Here is an 18,791-nt window from a genome sequence, read left to right on the forward strand (position 1 = left end):
TGGGATGAGATAAACTCTTGCCTTTCACCACTCTACTCAGAAATAGTTCTTTTTTATTATAAGAGTTAAGATACAGTACTTGTATTGACTCATGGATAAATTGGCCCAGTTTTTTGAGTTGATTTCACGACTAAAATTACTAGACTTATACATGAGTATATAAGAAATAAACTTAGCAGGGACAATCTTGCAAAAGAAAAAAGAAAAGTAAGAAGTTCAGTTCTCATTTTCTTTGAGCTTACATCAGTTTAGCTGCAGTTCCCCTACCCTTCCTCCCTTGGGTCTTCTGTTCAGGCCTCAAGGGAACATGATGGGAAGTATGGTCACGCGCCAAAGAGGCTCTTCTTCTGCTAAAACAGCAAGTAGTTGAGAGACCGCCCTTCTGAGGCTGCCTGGGCCTCACTGTGCCCGGCTGGCATGCAGTGGAGCTGCTTGAAAGGAGGCCATGGTATCTGTTCTGCCTTACCTGCTTCTGCTCTGGCTGGGTTGTGGCGGAACAGCCAGCAATGAGCAGGAGATGCCAATGCAAGTTGTTGAAGCAACAGGTGGGTCGATGGAGATGGTGGAATGACATGGGTTTCTGCTATGAAGGGGGAGGCAGTATCAGTAAAGTGGACGTGTTGCTGTATAATGAAAGATTCACTAGTATGCTGCTCTGTTTTAGCGAGCCTGATGAACTCCATTTTGATAAAGGCTGACGTTTCCTCATGAATTGCATTGTTTATTGGGCCCTGTCATTTCTGCTATGCTAGAAATGCTGTAAGGTAAAGCTAAAGCTAAAGGTTTTCCCCTGACATTAAGTCCAGTCGTGTCAGACTTTGGGGGTTGGTGCTCATCTCCATTTCTAAGTCGAAGAGCCAGCATTGTCTGTAGACACCTCCAAGGCCATGACTGCATGGAGCACCATTACCTTCCTGCAGGAGCAGTACCTATTGATCTCCTCATATTTGCATGTTTTCAAACTGCTAGGATGGCAGAAGCTGGGGCTAACAGCGGGAGCTCATGCCACTCCCCGGATTCGAACCTGCGACCTTTTGGTTAGCAAGGTCAGCAGCTCAGCGGTTTAACCCACTATGCCATTGGGGGCTTCGAAATGCTGTAACTGCAAAAAAAAAAAATTGCATAGCACCAATAACAGGTCTCAAAGACCAGAAGTTATAGTTATATACAGTGTCAGATACTGAGAACATCCTCTTAATTAACAACCAAGCTCTGACTACATTCTGAGCTCGGCATACAGACCTCAGATCAGGATGACCACATATGCATTAGATATTCCTCATGCATACTTTGTGTTTGTCAGTGTAATTCTGTAGTTCTATAAAATACTGATGCTTGGAATAAACTCTTATCTCAAACAGTGCTGTGAGTAGATTGGACTGAAAGCAGTGCTGGGACTTGAAGATCCTTTGGCCAAAGTTATTGTTTGTTGGGTTTTTTTCTCCTTCCTGCTCCTTCTAGCTCTATGTTCCACATGGGACTTATAGAAGGATGTATACCCAAGAGAATCAGGAACAGAGTGCCTTTGAGCATGTTCAGAATGGTTCCCTCTTATTGTGGTCAGCTTCCAAGTATCTGGGATTACAAGCAAACAGGTTTCTTGCTCAGAAAGCTTTGTTTATAGTTGAAAAGTTGTAATAGCTGAATTTCCTTAGTGTTTACTCCCTACTCCATTTTTCCTCTTTTATTCTGGCATGTCTTTGAGACTAGAAACCTGTGTCATTTGTAATCTTTTTAACCTAAACAATTAGTAGGAACAATCATAGACATTTTTCAAGAAGGTCTGAGATAAAAAAAAAATATTATTGAAGCTAATGTTAGTTAGGGGCGGTTGCAGTATGCCAACCTAACAGTTCAAAAACATGCAAATGTGAGTAGGTACTGCTCCAGCAGGAAGGTAATGGTGCTCCATGCTGTCATGCTGGTCACATGACCTTGGAGATGTCTATGGACAACGGCAGATTTTTGGCTTAGAAATGGAGATGAGCACCACCCCCCAGAGTAAGACACAACTGGACTTAATGTCTGGGGAAAACCTTTACCTTTACCTAATGGTAAAGGTCTTTGTCTTTGCCAGCAAAGACAAATACCAGGATGGAATCACCTTATACAAATATCATTGGTTTAAAGGTATTCTCCATTGTAATTCTGGGTCAGATATAGAGGAAAGAACGGGCAAAATCACTCTTGAGTGTTCCTTTCCTAAGAAAACCTTACAAAAGCCATGAGATCACCATAAGTTAACAAGCAACTTGAAGGCACATACACCAAGAATATCCTCATCATAGAGCCTGTAAAAAAGTTAATTTTGGACTACGACTCCCAAGATTCCCCAGCCAACATGGCCATTGGTTGTGTTGAATCAGGAACCTTGAAACTCTAATTAAATTTTTTAATGACGTGGAATTAAAAGTGTTTCTTTGCCCCCATTGTCAGAGGTGATTGGCACCAGATGATTTGAAACTCCCACCCTAGAGTTTAACATGCTAACTTACAATCTTTCTAGTTTCTCAAACTTTTTAAAAAATAGCTAGGTAGTGAGGGAGGAATTATTTCTTCATCTAATCCAGGGGTGTCAAACCATTTTCATCAAGAGCCACATCAGCCTTGTGGTTGCCTTCAAAGGGCTGTTGAATCCATGGAAAGTGAATCCATGGATACAGAGGACCAACTAAACTTTTTGTTTTACATGTTGTCAAAGTTTTTTTAAATTTTTTATCCAGTTTGGTTCCTCAGATATTATTGAACAACAACTCCCATCACTTTTGATTATCCACCATGTGGACGGGGAAAATGGGGATTGCAATTCAACTGCACTCGTGGCTCTGAGGTTGGGGGAAGGTTAAAGGACATTTTAACATCAAACATCATATCCACAAGCCTTGTATCTAAATTCAAACCTCACTCTCCTGATAAGACAAGACAAACTGCAGCCTTCCAGATGTTATGGTGTCATAACTCCCATCAGCTTTAGTCATGATGTTGAATGATGAGAAATCCAATTGCAGTCCAGCATTTGGAGGGCAAGATGACATGACATGGCAAGCTGGATTGTAACTTAGGGCCTTGAGAAAATTTACACTGAAAATCTGACTTTTTTGTCTCATATCCCAGAGTCTGATACAGTAATTCTGCCCTGCCCTTTTGATCCTGCACTGACCTCGGATTATCTGGATTTGACTTGGTTCAGTCCGTCTGGGGACCTGCTGTTGTACACATATGTTCAATACCTTCAGTCAGGCGCAAGACTAGGTGACATGTGGGGACTGTTGCTCTACAACATCTCCAGGCAAGATGATGTTTGGTTCACTTGTCAGTGGAATGGCACCTTGGGAACAAACCACACACTCCCAAACGGGACTGGTAAGTATTCTCATTGTTCAAAGTGCAGTTAACCTGGTGGGGTTTAAACACTCCACAGCTTGGCTTCCTCTAGCTCAGAGTTTCTCAAATTCTGCTTCGCCAGATATTTTGGACTTCAACTCCCACAATTCCCAACAGCTGGTAAGCTGGCTGGGATTTCTGGGAGCTGAAGTCCAAAACACCTGGAGGAGCACAGTTTGAGCAACACCGCTCTATCCATTTTGAATTGCAAATCCCATCACCTATGGGTAACTAGTAGTCATGTGCATTCGGGGCAAACCTTGATCCGTTTTATGTCCTGGCTTTTGGTCAAGGCCCTGATCCGTTTCGATGGAGCCTCCCGAAATCAGCCGTTCAGGCATCTGTTTTCTGTTTTCCATGCCAAAAGAGCTGTTTTCTTTCAGACCATTATTTGGAGGGGGAGGGGGGCACTTCACCTGTAGGCCCAAAGTGCCTGGGCTATACTTCAGAGACAGTTCACAAGAGAAATCCCCTTGCGTCATATCAAAGAATCATAGAGTTGGAAGAGATCTCATGGGCCATTCAGTCCATCCGCCTGCCAAGAAACAGGAAAATCAAATTCAAAGATCCCCCAACAGATGGCCACCCAGTCTCTGTTTAAAAGCATCTAAAAAAGGAGCCTCCACCACACTCCAGGGCAGAGAGTTCCACTTCTGAACAGCTGTCACAGTTACTGAGTTCTTCCTAATGTTCCGGTGGAATCTCCTTCCCTGTATTTTGAAGCCATTGCTCCACATCCTAGTCTCTAGGGCAGCAGTAAACAAGCTTGTTCCCTCCAACCTATGACTTCCCCTCACATCCTGATACATGGCCCTCATCATGACTCCTCTCAGCCTTCTCTTCTGTGGACTAAACATGCCCAGCTCTTTAAGCTGCTCCTCATAGGGCTTGTTCTTCAGACTCTTGATCGCTTTCGTCACCCTTCTCTCAACACATTCCAGATTGTCAACATCTCCCTTCAATTGTGATGCCCAGAATTGGACACAATATTCCAGATGTGGTCTGAACAAGGGGTAGCATGACTTCCCTGGATCTAAACACTATGCTTCTATTTATATAGGCCAAAATCCCATTGGCTTTTTTGCCACCACATGACATTGTTGGCTCATGTTTAACTTGTTGTCCACATGGATTCCAAGCTCTTTTTGATACATACTGCTGTTGAGTCAGGTGTCCCCCATTCTGTATCTTTGCATTTCATTTTTTCTGTATCTGAAAAAATGTAGGAAAAGGGGGGAGGATAAAGCTTGAGGTGGCCTTCAGAGGACTATAGCCGTAGATCCTTAGGTTGTGTACTTTGGGGGAAACTAACTTCTGATTTACTGCTATGGGGAATGTGTGTGCAAATATATTAAAAATGTTCTGCTTTTTTTTTTTTTAAATGTGTTTTGAATTACATATAACTGTGTTCTGACACTTCATGTGATTCTGTTACCTGTTTCTGCTGATCTCTTGGAGGATTTCTCTTTTCTAGCAAGACAACCTGAATTCTTCCCATGTGATGCTCCCATGCCCAATAACTGGACGGAGGGGTTCCTTACCTGGGTTGAGCAGAATTCACTTGCTGAAGAGACAATGTTGGTGGAAGTGCATATATCACTCTCTCCTTATCACAGGATGATCATGAAGCATGATACCATTTTTTTAATCATTCCATCAGTAACCTTTAATGACACTGGAAACTACACCTGTGAGTGGAAAGAGCAAAAACACCATTTTCAGCTAAACGTAACAGTGAAACCAGGTAAGAGAAGAAGGTAGTGGATCTTCTTTGGGTGCTTTAAATGAAGTTGGTAACTGGTACTGACTGCCAAGCTTTTCCCAGGCTGGTGCCTACAGTAGTTTCGAACTCTATCCCCCATTATCCACAGTTTTATAAGCTAGGGATGATGGCAGTGCAGCCCCCAGTGGTGCAGTGGGTTGAATCCCTGTGCCGGCAGGACTGGTCACAGGTTCGAATCCGGGGAGAGTGCAGATGAGCTCCCTCTATCAGCTCCAGCTCCTCATGCGGGGACATGAGAGAAGCCTCCCACAAGGATGATAAAACATCAAATCATCCGGGCATCCCCTGGGCAACGTCCTTGCAGACGGCCAATTCTCTCACACCAGAAGCTACTTGCAGTTTCTCAAGTTGCTCCTGACATGACAAAAAAAAGTCCAACACTTGTGGAGGGTGCTAGGTTGGAGAACATTGGTGTACATATAGTTGTCAAACACATGTAATTGTTATGTTTTGGCTCACCCCTTTTCTTTTGTGTTCCTCACTTGTGAAATATAATTTTTTTTGTTTGCATTGACTTCCACTCTATTGTTCAGCTTTAGTGTACAGATGTGTGTGTGTATTTTTTTTGTCATGTCAGTAGCGACTTGAGAAACTGCAAGTCGCTTCTGGTGTGAGAGAATTGGCCGTCTGCAAGGACGTTGCCCAGGGGACGCCGGATGTTTTGATGTGTTACCATCCTTGTGGGAGGCTTCTCTCATGTCCCCGCATGGGGAGCTGGAGCTGATAGAGGGAGCTCATCCGTGCTCTCCCCAGGTTCAAACCTGCAACCTGTCGATCTTCAGTCCTGTCGGCACAGGGGTTTAACCACTGCACAACCGGGGGATATGGCAGTCTGGGTGACAAAATTATCTGAAACTCATGTGGCGGATGACTAGATTAAGACTTATTTAATTGGATGCTCTGATGTGTTAATTCTTCCCCCCTCCCCCAACACCAGCCTACTTGAAAGGTTTTTGGCAAGCTTTTGGAGACCAGCATTGGATAATCTGGACGGTGGCTCTGGGATATATGGTCTTCTGTCTTGGCTCTGTCTTGTGTTTCCTGTGGCTCCGACGTGGTAAGTATAGGCGAGTAGACAAAACCAACCAAATAAATTAATGATCAAATTCATCCTGTAACTTAACTTAACCTCCTAGTCTTGAGTCCCCTTTGGAGTGAGAAAGGTGCTGTATAAATAAAGTAAATAAACAAATAGCCTTTACGGCTTAACACTGCTGTATCCAACATAAACTGTGGACTCCTTCAGAGTGAATATATTTCTTTTATTCTGGGAGTTTCCCTGCACTTTGAGCTTGAGGTTCCTAACATATTACACCAAATGTAGCCACTCCAGATACAAATGAATATGTCACAGTGGCAATAGGAGAGAGGATTCTTTATATCACCAAGCATTCACATCTACCTCTTTCTTTTTCAGTCACTCGCGCTCGTAAACAACAAATGAAATTGAGGTCCCCTGCAAGGAGGCAAGTATTGGAAGAAGGAACAATGCAAAAGGGGAGTAGTGAAATGTGTGAGCAAGCAGGGAAATATACTGAGAATTGGACAGCATCCCTCACAATTGGGGCCCATCCAGGCAGTACCTTTATTGCGGTGGAGGGCCTGTCCAGACAACATTCTGGACAGTCTCGAATTAATTTGCTACAAACCAGGTAAACCCTGGTTTGTAGCGAATTAATTAAATAAATAAGCTAATTAGCTAAACTGTGGGAATACCCAGCCCCCCCTCCCCCAAAGCCTCCAGACCCCTTAGAAAAATAATGAAAACTTACCTGGCCTCCATTACAGGCTTTGGACGGTGCGTAGAAATGATGTGCCAGGAGAGCAGGGGAGGGGAGGTGGAGGAAGAAAAATCTCTCCCTCATTCCTGTTCTCCTTGCACATCATTTCCAGGAGAGCTAGCCAAAGCCTGTAATGGCTAGGAAAGTTTTCATTACTTTTCTGAGGGGTCTGGGGGCTTGGGGGAGAGGATAGTGCCTCCAGACGTTCTCCCGAACTAGTCCCAGAAGAACGTCTGGACACCCACCCCAGAAAGCACGTGCTGTGGACACGTGCTGTAGTGGGTGTCCACGTTTTTAAAACACGGATTCTCTTGGGATAAAGACCTGTCTGGATCCGTCCTTGGTTAGGCTGGCTAGAAGTTTTGGGAATTGTAGTTCCGCAACACCTGGAAGGATGCACAATTCTGATCCATGCTATGGAAGATGAGTCCAGGACATTGGCCTCTCTTCCTTAAAAAGTAGGAAATCTCTAGATTTATGCCTTGGTATCATTAATTCAGGAGCCCCTGGTGGCACAGCGGGTTAAACCGCTGAGATATTGAACTTGCTGATCGAAAGGTTCGAATCTAGGGAGCGGGGTGAGGTCCCACTGTTAGTCCCAGCTTCTGCCAACCTAGTAATTCGAAAACATGAAAATGTGAGTAAATCAATAGGTACCGCTTCAGTGGGAAGGTAACAGCACTCCATGCAGTCATGCTGGCCACAGGACCCTTGAGGTGTCTACAGACAATGCTGGCTCTTTGGCTTAGAAATGGAGATGAGTATCATCTCCAGAGTTGGACGTGACTAAACTTAATGTCAAGGGGAAACCTTTACCTTTTTTCATTAATTCATTAATTCATTGGTATTCTGTTATTTTGTTATTGTTATTATTATTTTGTTTCCAGAAGGTACTTTGGTGCTAAGAGGAACAAGGGACATATCTCCAATGGGATTGTGGCATCCCCAGCAACTGAAGATGGTGAGTTAATTACTTGCTAGGAAGCATCTTGTTATCTGAAAACCCATCTTGTAATTATCCTATATAGAACAGCTGGAAAACTACTTGAGGTTTATGTGGTAGGACCTAAATCTAATTCCTGGCCTCAACTAGAGTATGCTCACTGGATGAACTGCTCAATGTGGAAAGCAAGATCTATTTGAATCCCACTGATTCATTGGGTTTACTCTATTTGTCACTAGCAACTGAATTTAGGTTCAGATGTTTCTAGCACAGCCATCCATGGTTTGGGACAACCTAAATAGGAATAGTGAGGACCTCCAAGAAAAAAAAAAACCCAAATTAAGACAAAACTATTTTTGGGACTCAGAGGAATGAGGGCTTCTCCCAAAAAGTAAAGTTCATTTGGACTTTAAATCTTTAATATAGCATGAAATTTTAAAATTGACGTTTTCTCATATGGGTACAAAAATATGGTTATGAACAATATGAACAAAGTAAACTAAATAGACAGAAGTTTACTGATCCTGTCTTGACTCTCTAGGCTCCAGACTGATGTACTGACTGAAACCCTTTTTGTATGACTTGGGAATAGCCACATCTAGTACCCTCTGTTCCACATAGTTTGCTGCTTTTCCTTCCCTCCTCTCTTTCCCCAGCTTTACATAAGATCCAATCTGATGGAGAATCCCAGAGAACTGAAAATCTTGTTTACAATTTTGTGCATTTGGTTTGGTCCTAGTTGAAGTATTGTGGGATCATGGATTTTGGAATTTGCCCCTTTTTGGACCACTAGGTCTTATTTTGTTTTTATGGTAGATCATTGCAGTAGTCCTTTTTCACGCACAGCTACAGTTGGGTACATATTAGTTAATGTATGGAGGGCAACGAACAAATCTTTTGATACCTTAAAATGGGGTGGAGAGGACCTGTTGCATTACTGATGCTGTTAGACTCCAACTCTCCTAACTAGTATGGCCAGTGGTCAGGGGTGATGGGCTTCTAGTCAAAATTATTGACATATGTTTAGGCTCCCCACCACTGACTTAATCATTTGCCATTGTTGAACCTGTTTGATTAGATCAGTGGTTCTCAACCTGTGGGTCGCCAGGTGTTTTGGCCTACAACTCCCAGAAATCCCAGCCAGTTTACCAGCTGTTCTGATTTCTGGGAGTTGAAGGCCAAAACATCCGGGGACCCACAGACTGAGAACCACTGGATTATATGGTTATGTGTCTTCGATCTTGGTTAGTCTTTAAGGTTCTGCAAGTTTCTTGGTTGTGTTTGACTATGACAACTACCAATTTGAAAATTAATTAAGACAGTTAACAATGTGGAAGGTAATATTTTCATATTTCAATGCTATTTCCATTTCACCCTAAACAACACCTAGCAGCAGAGCAAGCGGATGCCTTCTCCTATGAGAATGTGTTGCCAGACATTGCTCCTGGAAGGAATGGCCAAAGGTTACTTCAGAAAGGAAAGATCCTACCCAATACAATCAACACGGAAGGTCTGTTCATATTGTGAGGGACAAGTGATGGTGGGTGGGGAGAAGATCCAGTGCTTTCACCATAATTCTGGTTTGTGTTTGTATGTGCCTTGTGTGGACAGATTTATAAAAAAAAATAGCTATAGACAGATAGCTGAAGACCACCATAGCACTGTCCCTGCTGTGCTCTGAATGAGCTGTTTCTCTGTTGAGAAGTTGCTATCCACAATGAAAAGACAATGTGTTCCCAGTGGGAAGTTCCTTTCCATAGCTAGAGTCTCTTCTCACACTAAACTTACATAGGATCTTCAAACAGTACTCTTTTACACACAGCAGCCTTCACAATGGAGCTTTACATAAGAGGCCTTGTGTGTAAAGCTCCCACCAAAGCTTCTCACACCATGCCTCTCACACACTGAGGCAAATTAACACTGAGGCATACGAAGCTACAGGCACACCTGCTTATATCGAATTGCAGCTTTTTTTGAGTCATTGCATCCATTTAACCCTTTCAGTGCTTGACTCACATTTTTAAAATTAAAAATACCTAGTTAATTTATAATATTTCTGACAGATTTCAGACAGAAGGCCAAATCAAGAATTGATCTTTAGCATAAGACCAGTTGAAATTTGATTGCCATTCAGTGTGACAGAGCAGGAGATGGTTAGAAATGATCCATGGAGCACTGTTCCTTAAGATATTCTCAAGGAGGAACACAATTGAAATAGCAAGGTCTATGAATAGGTGCAAATTCATAATTTCTGTTTCTTGCAAGTGAAAATTTGCATGAGCGAGAAGGGGGCAAAACTGTATATCTATGCTTAGTCTTTTTTAATGTGGGCAGGATGTAGAACATTGCACGGGAAATGTATACGCCTGTTTACTGAGAAAATGAGTGAGGTGGGTGTGTGCCAGTACCAGGCAAATACTATTGTGGCCTATTCTTCCCATTCTTCTACCCTAATCCAGTGTTATATTGCTAATATTCATTAGGAAAGTAGAGTCTTGCACAAACAACCGTAAGAGCTGAGAAGTAGGGTGGAAGAGAAAAGAAAGTGTGGTATAATTCACCCAGACAGCAGCAGAGGCCTCCTCCTCTTCAAGTCTCATCTTTGCTGAGTTCATTGAGTGCAAACTACTTTTTGACTTTGAACTCAGTCTGCAGCACTTGAAGTAAACTGAAGAAAAGGAGGAGGAAAGCAGAGGAAGAGAGAAAGTGAGACATTTTAAAAGCAGCAAGTAGGACAGCAGAAAATTAACAGGGACTCTCTCTGACAAAAAGGAACAATTGAAGGGGTGGCCTTGATTCCCAGAATTTAATATACCTTTTCATTTTTTCCTCTCCTTTTCTCTCTCTTCCATCTTTCTCTCAGATGAAGAAGTGTATGAATGCCCTGACAGTGAAACAGAACTCAAATCAGATGGTAAATTGAATGCTGTGGGGACATTGTTTGTAAAGTAAACATTGTTTTAACTATCCCGCTTACTTATTTTGATTCTTATGTACTGCAGTCAGCAGCCCTCTCCCTATTTAATCGGTTTGGGCAATATAAATATGGCATGGCCCGGAAATAGTTTATGCTCTTGGTAAACCATTGTATATTTTGCAGACATGTTATAGTAGCACAGCGTTTCTCAACCTGGGAGTCGGGACCCTTGAGTGGGTCGTGAGGGGGTTTCAGAGGGGTTGCCAAAGACCATCAGAAAACATATATTTCTGATGGCCTTAGGAACCCCTTTGACAGAGAAGGCTGAAGATCTCTCCGCCTGTCCTTTTCTTCCTTTTTGGAAATAGATAGCAAATCCTCCCACCAAAAGCCCTCCTCCGCTGTGATTGACCGGCCTCTCAGCCAAGGGGAGGGCTGTTTCTGAGACTCCAAGCAGGGAGGGGAGAGCAGGCGTGCTCCGCGCATGGCAGTGTGGTGTGCATGTGCAGGCAAGGGAGAGCATGCAAGGCTGGAAGGAGACTTGCACCAGCGAGTTCCTTCAAGGCATGGGGGTTCTGTGTGGGAAGTTTGGCCCAATTCTATCGTTGATGGGTTCAGAATGCTCTTTGATTGTAGGTGAACTATAAATCCCAGCAACTACAACTCCCAAATGTCAAGGTCTATTTTCTACAAACTCCACCAGTGTTCACATTTGGGCATATTGAGTATTTATGCGAAGTTTGGTCCAATGAATGAAAATACATCCTGCATATCAGATATTTACATTACAATTCGTAACAGGAGCAAAATTACACTTATGAAGCAGCAACAAAAATAATTTTATGGTTGGGGGTCACCACAACATGACGATCTGTATTAAGGGGTTGCGGCATTAGGAAGGTTGAGAAACACTGTAGTAGAAGGACTGAGAAAAGTGCAAGTAGAAGAAGGTGACTTTGCATGACTAGCAACATGTCTGGATCCAACATGACTTTTCATGCTCTTAATTCAATTTCCTATATTTGGGGCCTCATATGCTGCTCCCTGTGGGGAGCAATGCTCTCAGTGGCATTTGTATGGCTGCGAGATTTCCACCACTGTTTCACACATTGAGTAAGTGTGGATCTGGCTCTGCACAGCGATAGAAAAAGCTGCTCCACATTTTTTGTGTGAGAGAGAGCAAGAGTGAGAGTTCCCATACATAAAGAGAAGAATGTGTGTTAGTACACACATTAGAACCCTTCAGCATCTAGAAGGCCACATGATTCCCACCCGGATTCTAGTGATATGAAAGGGTATAACCAACAACCACAGTCCCAAAATGAGGAGTCTTGACTAAGGTGGATATTAGGCATAGTGACCAGAAGTGAAATGGGCAGATTGAGGGAGGGGGAATAATAGCTTAAAAACAGAAGGATAAAAGTAGTAGTGGTGAAGCAGTGGGGTATAAGGGGCAAATGAATGAGTGGCTAAGCTTACTAATTTTTTTATGCTTCAGATGATGACAACTATGAGAACACCCAGGAAGAAGGAACACAGGGAGAAACAGTTGCAAAAGGTGCAAACTTCTTGATTGCTATAAACCTAATCCATCATTATACCTGTTTTCCTTGTGAGACTTTTTAAACTAACAGCTATTGCTTTGCCTTCCACAGATGTTTCCTTATATGAAAATAGAGGAAACAAGGTGAAACCTGTCTCTCACAATTCGGACTCAGGTACCAGGATGGGAAATAGGAGGTATTCAGTGTGGGAAGAGAAATGCAGGTGTCATGGCACTATATTGATCTATTTTTTCTGACCTCCTGCTTTATTGTGGTTCACAGTTGATGCATGCTATGCAAACAAAAGCCCAGAGGCTCCCAAGATTCTGTCCCAAGATCCAGTTGATGAAGGTAACATCAGGGGGTTAAAATCAAAACGAGGGCAGCCTGTCAAAGCAACATGAGAAATGAAACAGCTCAGATATTTGAAAAATAAGAACAACCATAAAGGAAAAAAATATTCTTTATTCCAAGTTACATGATTTATTCAAATGAGGATATCTTCAACTGTAATATTGTGACCATTAATTTCATAATAGCAATAACTCCCTTTAGTGCAGTGGTTCTCAATCTGTGGGTCCCCAGGTGTTTTGGCCTACAACTCCTGGCTACGGGCCTGGTACTGGAACCAAACCTCAACAAATACCGAGGGTCAACTCACTCTCAAAGCAGCTCGAAGGAACTGCCTCTAATAAAACACTCTTAATCAAACATATCCATTATATAAAGCCACAACGTCCTGTTGATGGTTGATCTCTTTGTGTTTCCCCAGCTGATGGTGAAAACTATGAGAACTTGGAAGAGGAATCTCCTCTGAGCCCTGGAGCCTCACGCCTGATAGCAGGTATTGGATCAGTAGTCTGGACAATTCAAAATCTAGACAGCCTTCCTGAAGTCTTTCAGATCTATTCTATGTGGCCTGTTTCATTACTGATTTACAAGAAATAACGTTGTCTCATGGTTTGACTGTTGAACTAAGATGGGAAAACCTCACTCAAAATGTAGTTTGCTACTCACAAGATGACTGTGAAAGTCACCTGTATCTTAAGCAAAAGGACTCCAAATTATAGTTGGTGAGCAAGGTGAGAAAAAAGGTGCAACCACTTTCTTCTTTGGTTTGTGGGCTTCCCTTAGGCATCTGGGTGGTCATGGGACATCCTTCCCATACCCCTTGCTTTCTTATTACCATGTGTTCATATAAGATTCCTCTAGATCAGTGGTTCTCAACCTGTTTTGGCCTTCATCTCCCAGAAATCCTAACAGCTGGTAAACTATCTGGGATTTCTGGAAGTTGTTGGCCAAAACACCTGGAAACCCACAGGCTGAGAACCACTGCTTTAGATATAACCCATTGATTGCTATTGTCTGTCTCTACTCCAGGTTTACGCCTCCACCTGTCTCTGGACCCTCACATTGATAGGCAGGATGGCGGTAGTGAGGCTTCTACAGGTAAGCATACAACTTGGCTGCTTCTGTGCATCACAGGAAACCTCAAAGTGATTGTAGACCTCTTATAAGCTAATACCAAATTGAAGTATTGAATTGTCACCTGTTAACTATTAAATGTGCTCTTTCTCACATGATGTCATCCCTGTCCTGGTATATCTTCTCTACTACCATCATACCTTATCATGAAGTTGCTAAGCAAGAAGAAACAGCTCAATTTGCAAGTGTGGGGGTGTGTGACAATTGTGACTCCAGTTGCCCCCTTTGCTCGTCACTGTTTTAGGTGATGGGGAATTTCCCAAAAGGCCTGTTTTGAGAACAAACTTGTTGCATTGGCATTCTAGACAGCTTCAGCCAGATTCTTCATTTGTCTGGGATCCAGTCGTGTAGTATGCATGGATTAATCCATCCATCCCTTTCTGATCTGGTTCTGCTTTTCCCTTCAGGTTCCCAGTCCTATGAAGAGATGAATGGGTCCTTGTCCCCCACTGCTATCAAACCTCTTCTGCTGCAACCCAACACAAGCAATGAGGAAGGTAAATCCTCCATCAGTTTGTGAAAAGGAGGCACCTCAGATCTTTACGTGTTTTCTGTGTTAGAAAGTGTGGTGTTGGAGCTAATGGCCGAATCTCAAAAGCCTACTATTTTATCTATTTACATGTGTAATTCTGTTATTGCTAGACAAGAAGTACCCAAATGAAACTTACAGTGTAGGCAGCAAAACAGGATAGATGGGTTTCTAATCCCCAGTTTTACCAAGTGTTTATACAGTAGAGTCTCGCTTATCCAACCTTCGCTCATCCAACGCTCTGTATTATCCAACATAGTCTGCCTCCCGCCTGGATCCACAGCTGTTTCAATGCATTGTGATGTTTTGATCTAAATTTGTAAATACAGTAATTACTATATAACGTTACTGTGCTTTGAACTGCTTTTTCTGTTGATTTGTTGTAAAACATGATGTTTTGGTGCATAATTTGTAAAATCATAACGTAATTTGATGTTTAATAGGCTTTTCCTTAGTCTCTCCTTATTATCCAACATATTTGCTCATCCAACGTTCTGCCGGCCTGTTTATGTTAGATAAGTGAGACTCTACTATACCATCAATAAGAGACAGTTGAAAATAATTTCATGCGGGGCTGACAATTAGTTGTTGAAGGCTTTCATGGCTGGAATCACTGGGTTGCTGTGAGTTTTCTGGGCTGTATGGCCATGTTCCAGAGGCATTCTCTCCTGACATTTTGCCCATATCTATGACAGGCATGCTCAGATGTTGAGACCATGCAACCTCTGTGGATGCCTGCCATAGATGTGGGCAAAATGTTAGGAGAGAATGCTTCTGGAACATGGCCATACAGCCTGGAAAACTCACAGCAACCCAACTAGGAAATAGCTATTTACATGTCTGTGTTCCACTGAATTATCAAATTAAAGTACAGTATTGAATTCTGAAGGAAAAGTTTTCTAACTCTCGAATAGGTGAAATCATTTGTAATAAGTGATACCTACCTACCTTTTAAGGGACATGTTTTCAACTTATGGTGGCCCCATGAATTTAATAGGTTCTCATTTTGCTTTTATGGTATTTAGCCCTCATACAGAACAGAATAGGTGGCATCTGCTTCATTTTTTATTATCAATGGTAGACTATTTTGGCAATTACCGTATAGTTTGTGGAGGCCTCCAGTAATCCTCAGTTTTATAGATGCCGTTCAAGAGGTTGTGATTAAGTAACGAGTTTTCAAACTCTGGTAAAGTAGTAGTTCATTTCTAACCATGTCCCTTTTGCAGATGCCGATTCCTATGAAAACATGGAAAGCCCAAACGGCTTCAATTCACGCAATGAAGGCAACGTGGATCTCCATGGTGAAGGTAACATGGATAGGATTGGAGAGTGTCAGTACTGTGCAATTACACATTTTCTGTTTTTCATATCCAACAATTAAGAAATATTGATGTTTCTAAATTAAATAAAACAGTATTCTCAGGTTGCTGAATTTTGTACTCAATATCATTGTACAAAATAATCTATGAGAACTGGGGTCATAGTAGCTGTGGTCTGGATTTTTCTAATTCATGTTATTGTTGTGTTAATCTTGTTCTGTGTTTTCTCCTTAGGCATGGCCATTAGCTCCCCGTGGCAACATCTGTCTATTGCTTCCAGTGCTGAACTTAGAGGCGGTCGGCTGTGTTCAGACTAAATCTAGAGAAGGTATTGGGACCATTTGACCCCTTGCAATGCCTTTCTCAAGCCAAGAACTTATATCTTTGAGTTTGGAAGAAGACGCCTTTCATTGCCATCACTCTTCATTCCCTTGAACCAGAGGATTATGAAGGTCATTTAATACTAAAAGAAGGGTCTGAGAGATTGGACCTCTAATTTTGAACTCTGGGTTTGACTCAAGTAATGGACCAGTAAGCAACCTTATATATCTGAAAGGGAAGCAGAAGGGTTGGCGACAAACAGATAGTCTCTTTTAATTTTTTGGAGAATTGAAAGAGGAAGGAGAGTGTTTTTAGTGGTATAGATAAAGGTTTTGTTTTTGTTTTTGGAGGGGGGAGGTTCATACAATCATTTCCAGCCAAATAGTTTTTTAAAACCCGTTGACAGATGAATCTGAACCAAGATTTGTTGTCCTCCAACTGTTGATGTTGAACTTCAACTTTCTTCAGACTTAGGCATGCCTTATATCCCAGAATCTGATCCCAGATTATCTGTTTATCCCAAATTATCTGGAAGGATAGACTCATATAATCCAGTTGGCAGTGTAGATCCAGCCTTAGGCAGTATTGCAAGTGGTGAGGGATAATAGGAGTTTCAGTCCAACAGCATTTAGAGATATAAAATTCATATTACTCGCATGTCAAACTCAAGGCCCGCGGGCCGAATCTGTCCCACCATGTCATTTTATATAATCCTCCAGCTGTGGGACTACAATTCTTGTGTTCTTCATCACTAGGCATCATGAGCACAGTTGATTGGAGTTGTGATACAATCACATCTGGAAGGCTGCAATTTGTTCTGTTTAGTCAGGATAGTAGGGTTTGAATTTAGGTACAAGGCTTGTAGATATGACTTTGGGTTGCAATTCTTGTTATTCCCAGCCTGTGTGGTAGATAATCAAAAGTGATGGGAGTTGTTATTCCGTAACACCTGGAGACCAAAATTGGGTAAAATCTAAAGAAAACTGGCCTTTATGTTAACAAATTATAGCTGGCCCTCTGTATCCACAGATTCTCTGCCCATGGAATCAATGACCCTTTAAAGCAAGCATACATTGATGTCATCCTCAGTGAAAATAAGTTTGACACCCCTGATCCAGTGGTTTAAGTGGTGACTCTGATATGTTCAACTCTTTGACTATATTTTCAACATCTAGCCCAGAGCCCTTCCACACAGCCATATAACCCAGAATATCAAGGCAGAAAATCCCAAAATACCTGCTTTGAACTGAGTTATCTGTGTCTACACTGCCATATAATCCAGTTCAAAGCAGATAATGTGGGATTTTATTCAGCTATGTGGAAGGGGCCCCAGATAATCAAACTCAGGAGCAAATAGGATTTCTTAATCACAAAAAGAAGCTGATTGTCTCTAATGGCAATTATGAAGTAACTTTTTGGCATCCTAGTTGGCTTCATTGAGTGCTGATTGGTTGTCTGTCAAACATGAAACCACTATCCTTGGTTTTAAAAAAGGTATTTTTGTTTTTGAAACCATGTGAATAACCATTTCGCTTAGAAAACATGACATTTTTTAAAAGCCAGGAGTCACATGAGATTGGGGTAAAGAGAGGCCAAAGCGGCCTTTCAAGGAATTATAACTCTGAGTTTGTCTACACAATTCAATACAATTTGACTGCACTATTTTGACAGAGGAGACCTTGTAAAACTACAATTCCCAGGATTCTACTGCGTTGAGCCATGACAGTTAAAGTGTCAAACTGCATTAATTATGTAATGTAGATGACGCACCCTAAATCTCTGGGAAAGTAATGTTGCAAGAAATGTGATCTTCCACACAACAGAAAAAGAAACTACAAGTATGTATTGTAATCAGCACAGCTAATGGAAACAAAAAAGGATGGCAACAACAGATACTTAAGTGTTTCTCTTTCAAATTACCTTCAAGACTGAGCAGGAAGAATGGAAATAGAATTGCCTGTCTCCACCTTCTGTTTATTGTTTTAACTCTAGAATACGTTTGTATATTTTTGGAAAATAATGAGTTACTCTACCCATTTGTTTTTCTTCTTTGCAGTTTGTTTTGGCAGCTCCCATTTCCTGTAAAATGAAATAAATAACACTTTACACTAAATTCCAACGGTTGCTTCCCTGAGCCATGTTTTCTGAGCTAAATAAGCTGTCTTCTGGTTTTCATTTTGTCTTGGGAATTTCCTTCCTGGCAGGAGAAAGAGTGACGCATCACATCGCAAAACCCAAGAGCAAGAAAGATATTTAAAGCAACTACCCACTTGGATACACGAATAATAATGATGACAATGAGTTGTGGCTATCAGACAAAGCTTATACCTATAAGGGATTTCATCTTCTTTGCAATGAATTGATTAAAAATGCTGCCTAGGCAAAATAATAAAGCAGCAAAACAGATGCCTCATTTTTTTTACCCTTTGGGAATGTAGCTGCTTCTTATTCTACATGCTGCATTCTACTTTCTGGAACAATTCCCAGAACTAAATAGAAAATTCATAACTTTTAAAGGAATTCAAGTATGACTTCATCGGACTGAAAGTAGGCCCCTTCTACACTGCCATATAATCCAGGCTATCGAAACAGATAATCCACATTATCTGCTTTGAACTGGATTATATGAGTCTACACTGCCATATAATCCAGTGCAAAGCAGATAATATGGATTTTATATGGCAGTGTAGAAGGGACCTAAATTATTAGCGCCAAGGATTGTAAAACCCATTAAGTTGAATCACAAAACTATGGCTCCAGCTACAGTGACCATATCATGTAGCTT

General features: G+C 41.8%; 1 protein-coding gene across 2 annotated transcripts; it reads left to right on the top strand.

Moving 5' to 3' along the window:
• Positions 1–302: 302 nt before the first annotated feature.
• On the top strand, positions 303–16,674 carry CD19 (CD19 molecule). Of its 2 annotated transcripts, none has more exons than XM_060780539.2 (16): positions 303–545; positions 3,115–3,363; positions 4,859–5,128; positions 6,105–6,224; positions 6,585–6,633; positions 7,836–7,909; positions 9,282–9,401; positions 10,755–10,805; positions 12,307–12,366; positions 12,464–12,526; positions 12,635–12,703; positions 13,125–13,196; positions 13,733–13,801; positions 14,245–14,334; positions 15,593–15,673; positions 15,920–16,674. In XM_060780539.2, exons 1-16 carry the CDS (start codon positions 446–448, stop codon positions 16,000–16,002), a joined length of 1,620 nt encoding a protein of 539 aa, XP_060636522.2. In that variant the 5' UTR covers positions 303–445; the 3' UTR covers positions 16,003–16,674. The 2 variants fall into 2 exon arrangements, with proteins under 2 accessions (XP_060636522.2, XP_067326007.1); XM_067469906.1 differs by having other exon boundaries at positions 9,285–9,401; positions 15,920–16,672.
• The last annotated feature ends 2,117 nt before the right edge of the window (positions 16,675–18,791 follow it).

This window comes from Anolis sagrei, chromosome 6, assembly GCF_037176765.1.
Source record: "Anolis sagrei isolate rAnoSag1 chromosome 6, rAnoSag1.mat, whole genome shotgun sequence".
Classification (NCBI taxonomy): Eukaryota; Metazoa; Chordata; class Lepidosauria; order Squamata; family Dactyloidae; genus Anolis; species Anolis sagrei.

Bases quoted from the DNA above. Each gene is read 5' to 3' on its own strand.
- CD19 (XM_060780539.2), top strand. From the start codon at position 446: ATGGTATCTGTTCTGCCTTACCTGCTTCTGCTCTGGCTGGGTTGTGGC. The intron at 12,367-12,463 runs GTGCAAACTTCT...TGCCTTCCACAG, and splicing joins GGGAGAAACAGTTGCAAAAG to ATGTTTCCTTATATGAAAAT. The intron at 13,197-13,732 runs GTATTGGATCAG...TCTCTACTCCAG, and splicing joins AGCCTCACGCCTGATAGCAG to GTTTACGCCTCCACCTGTCT.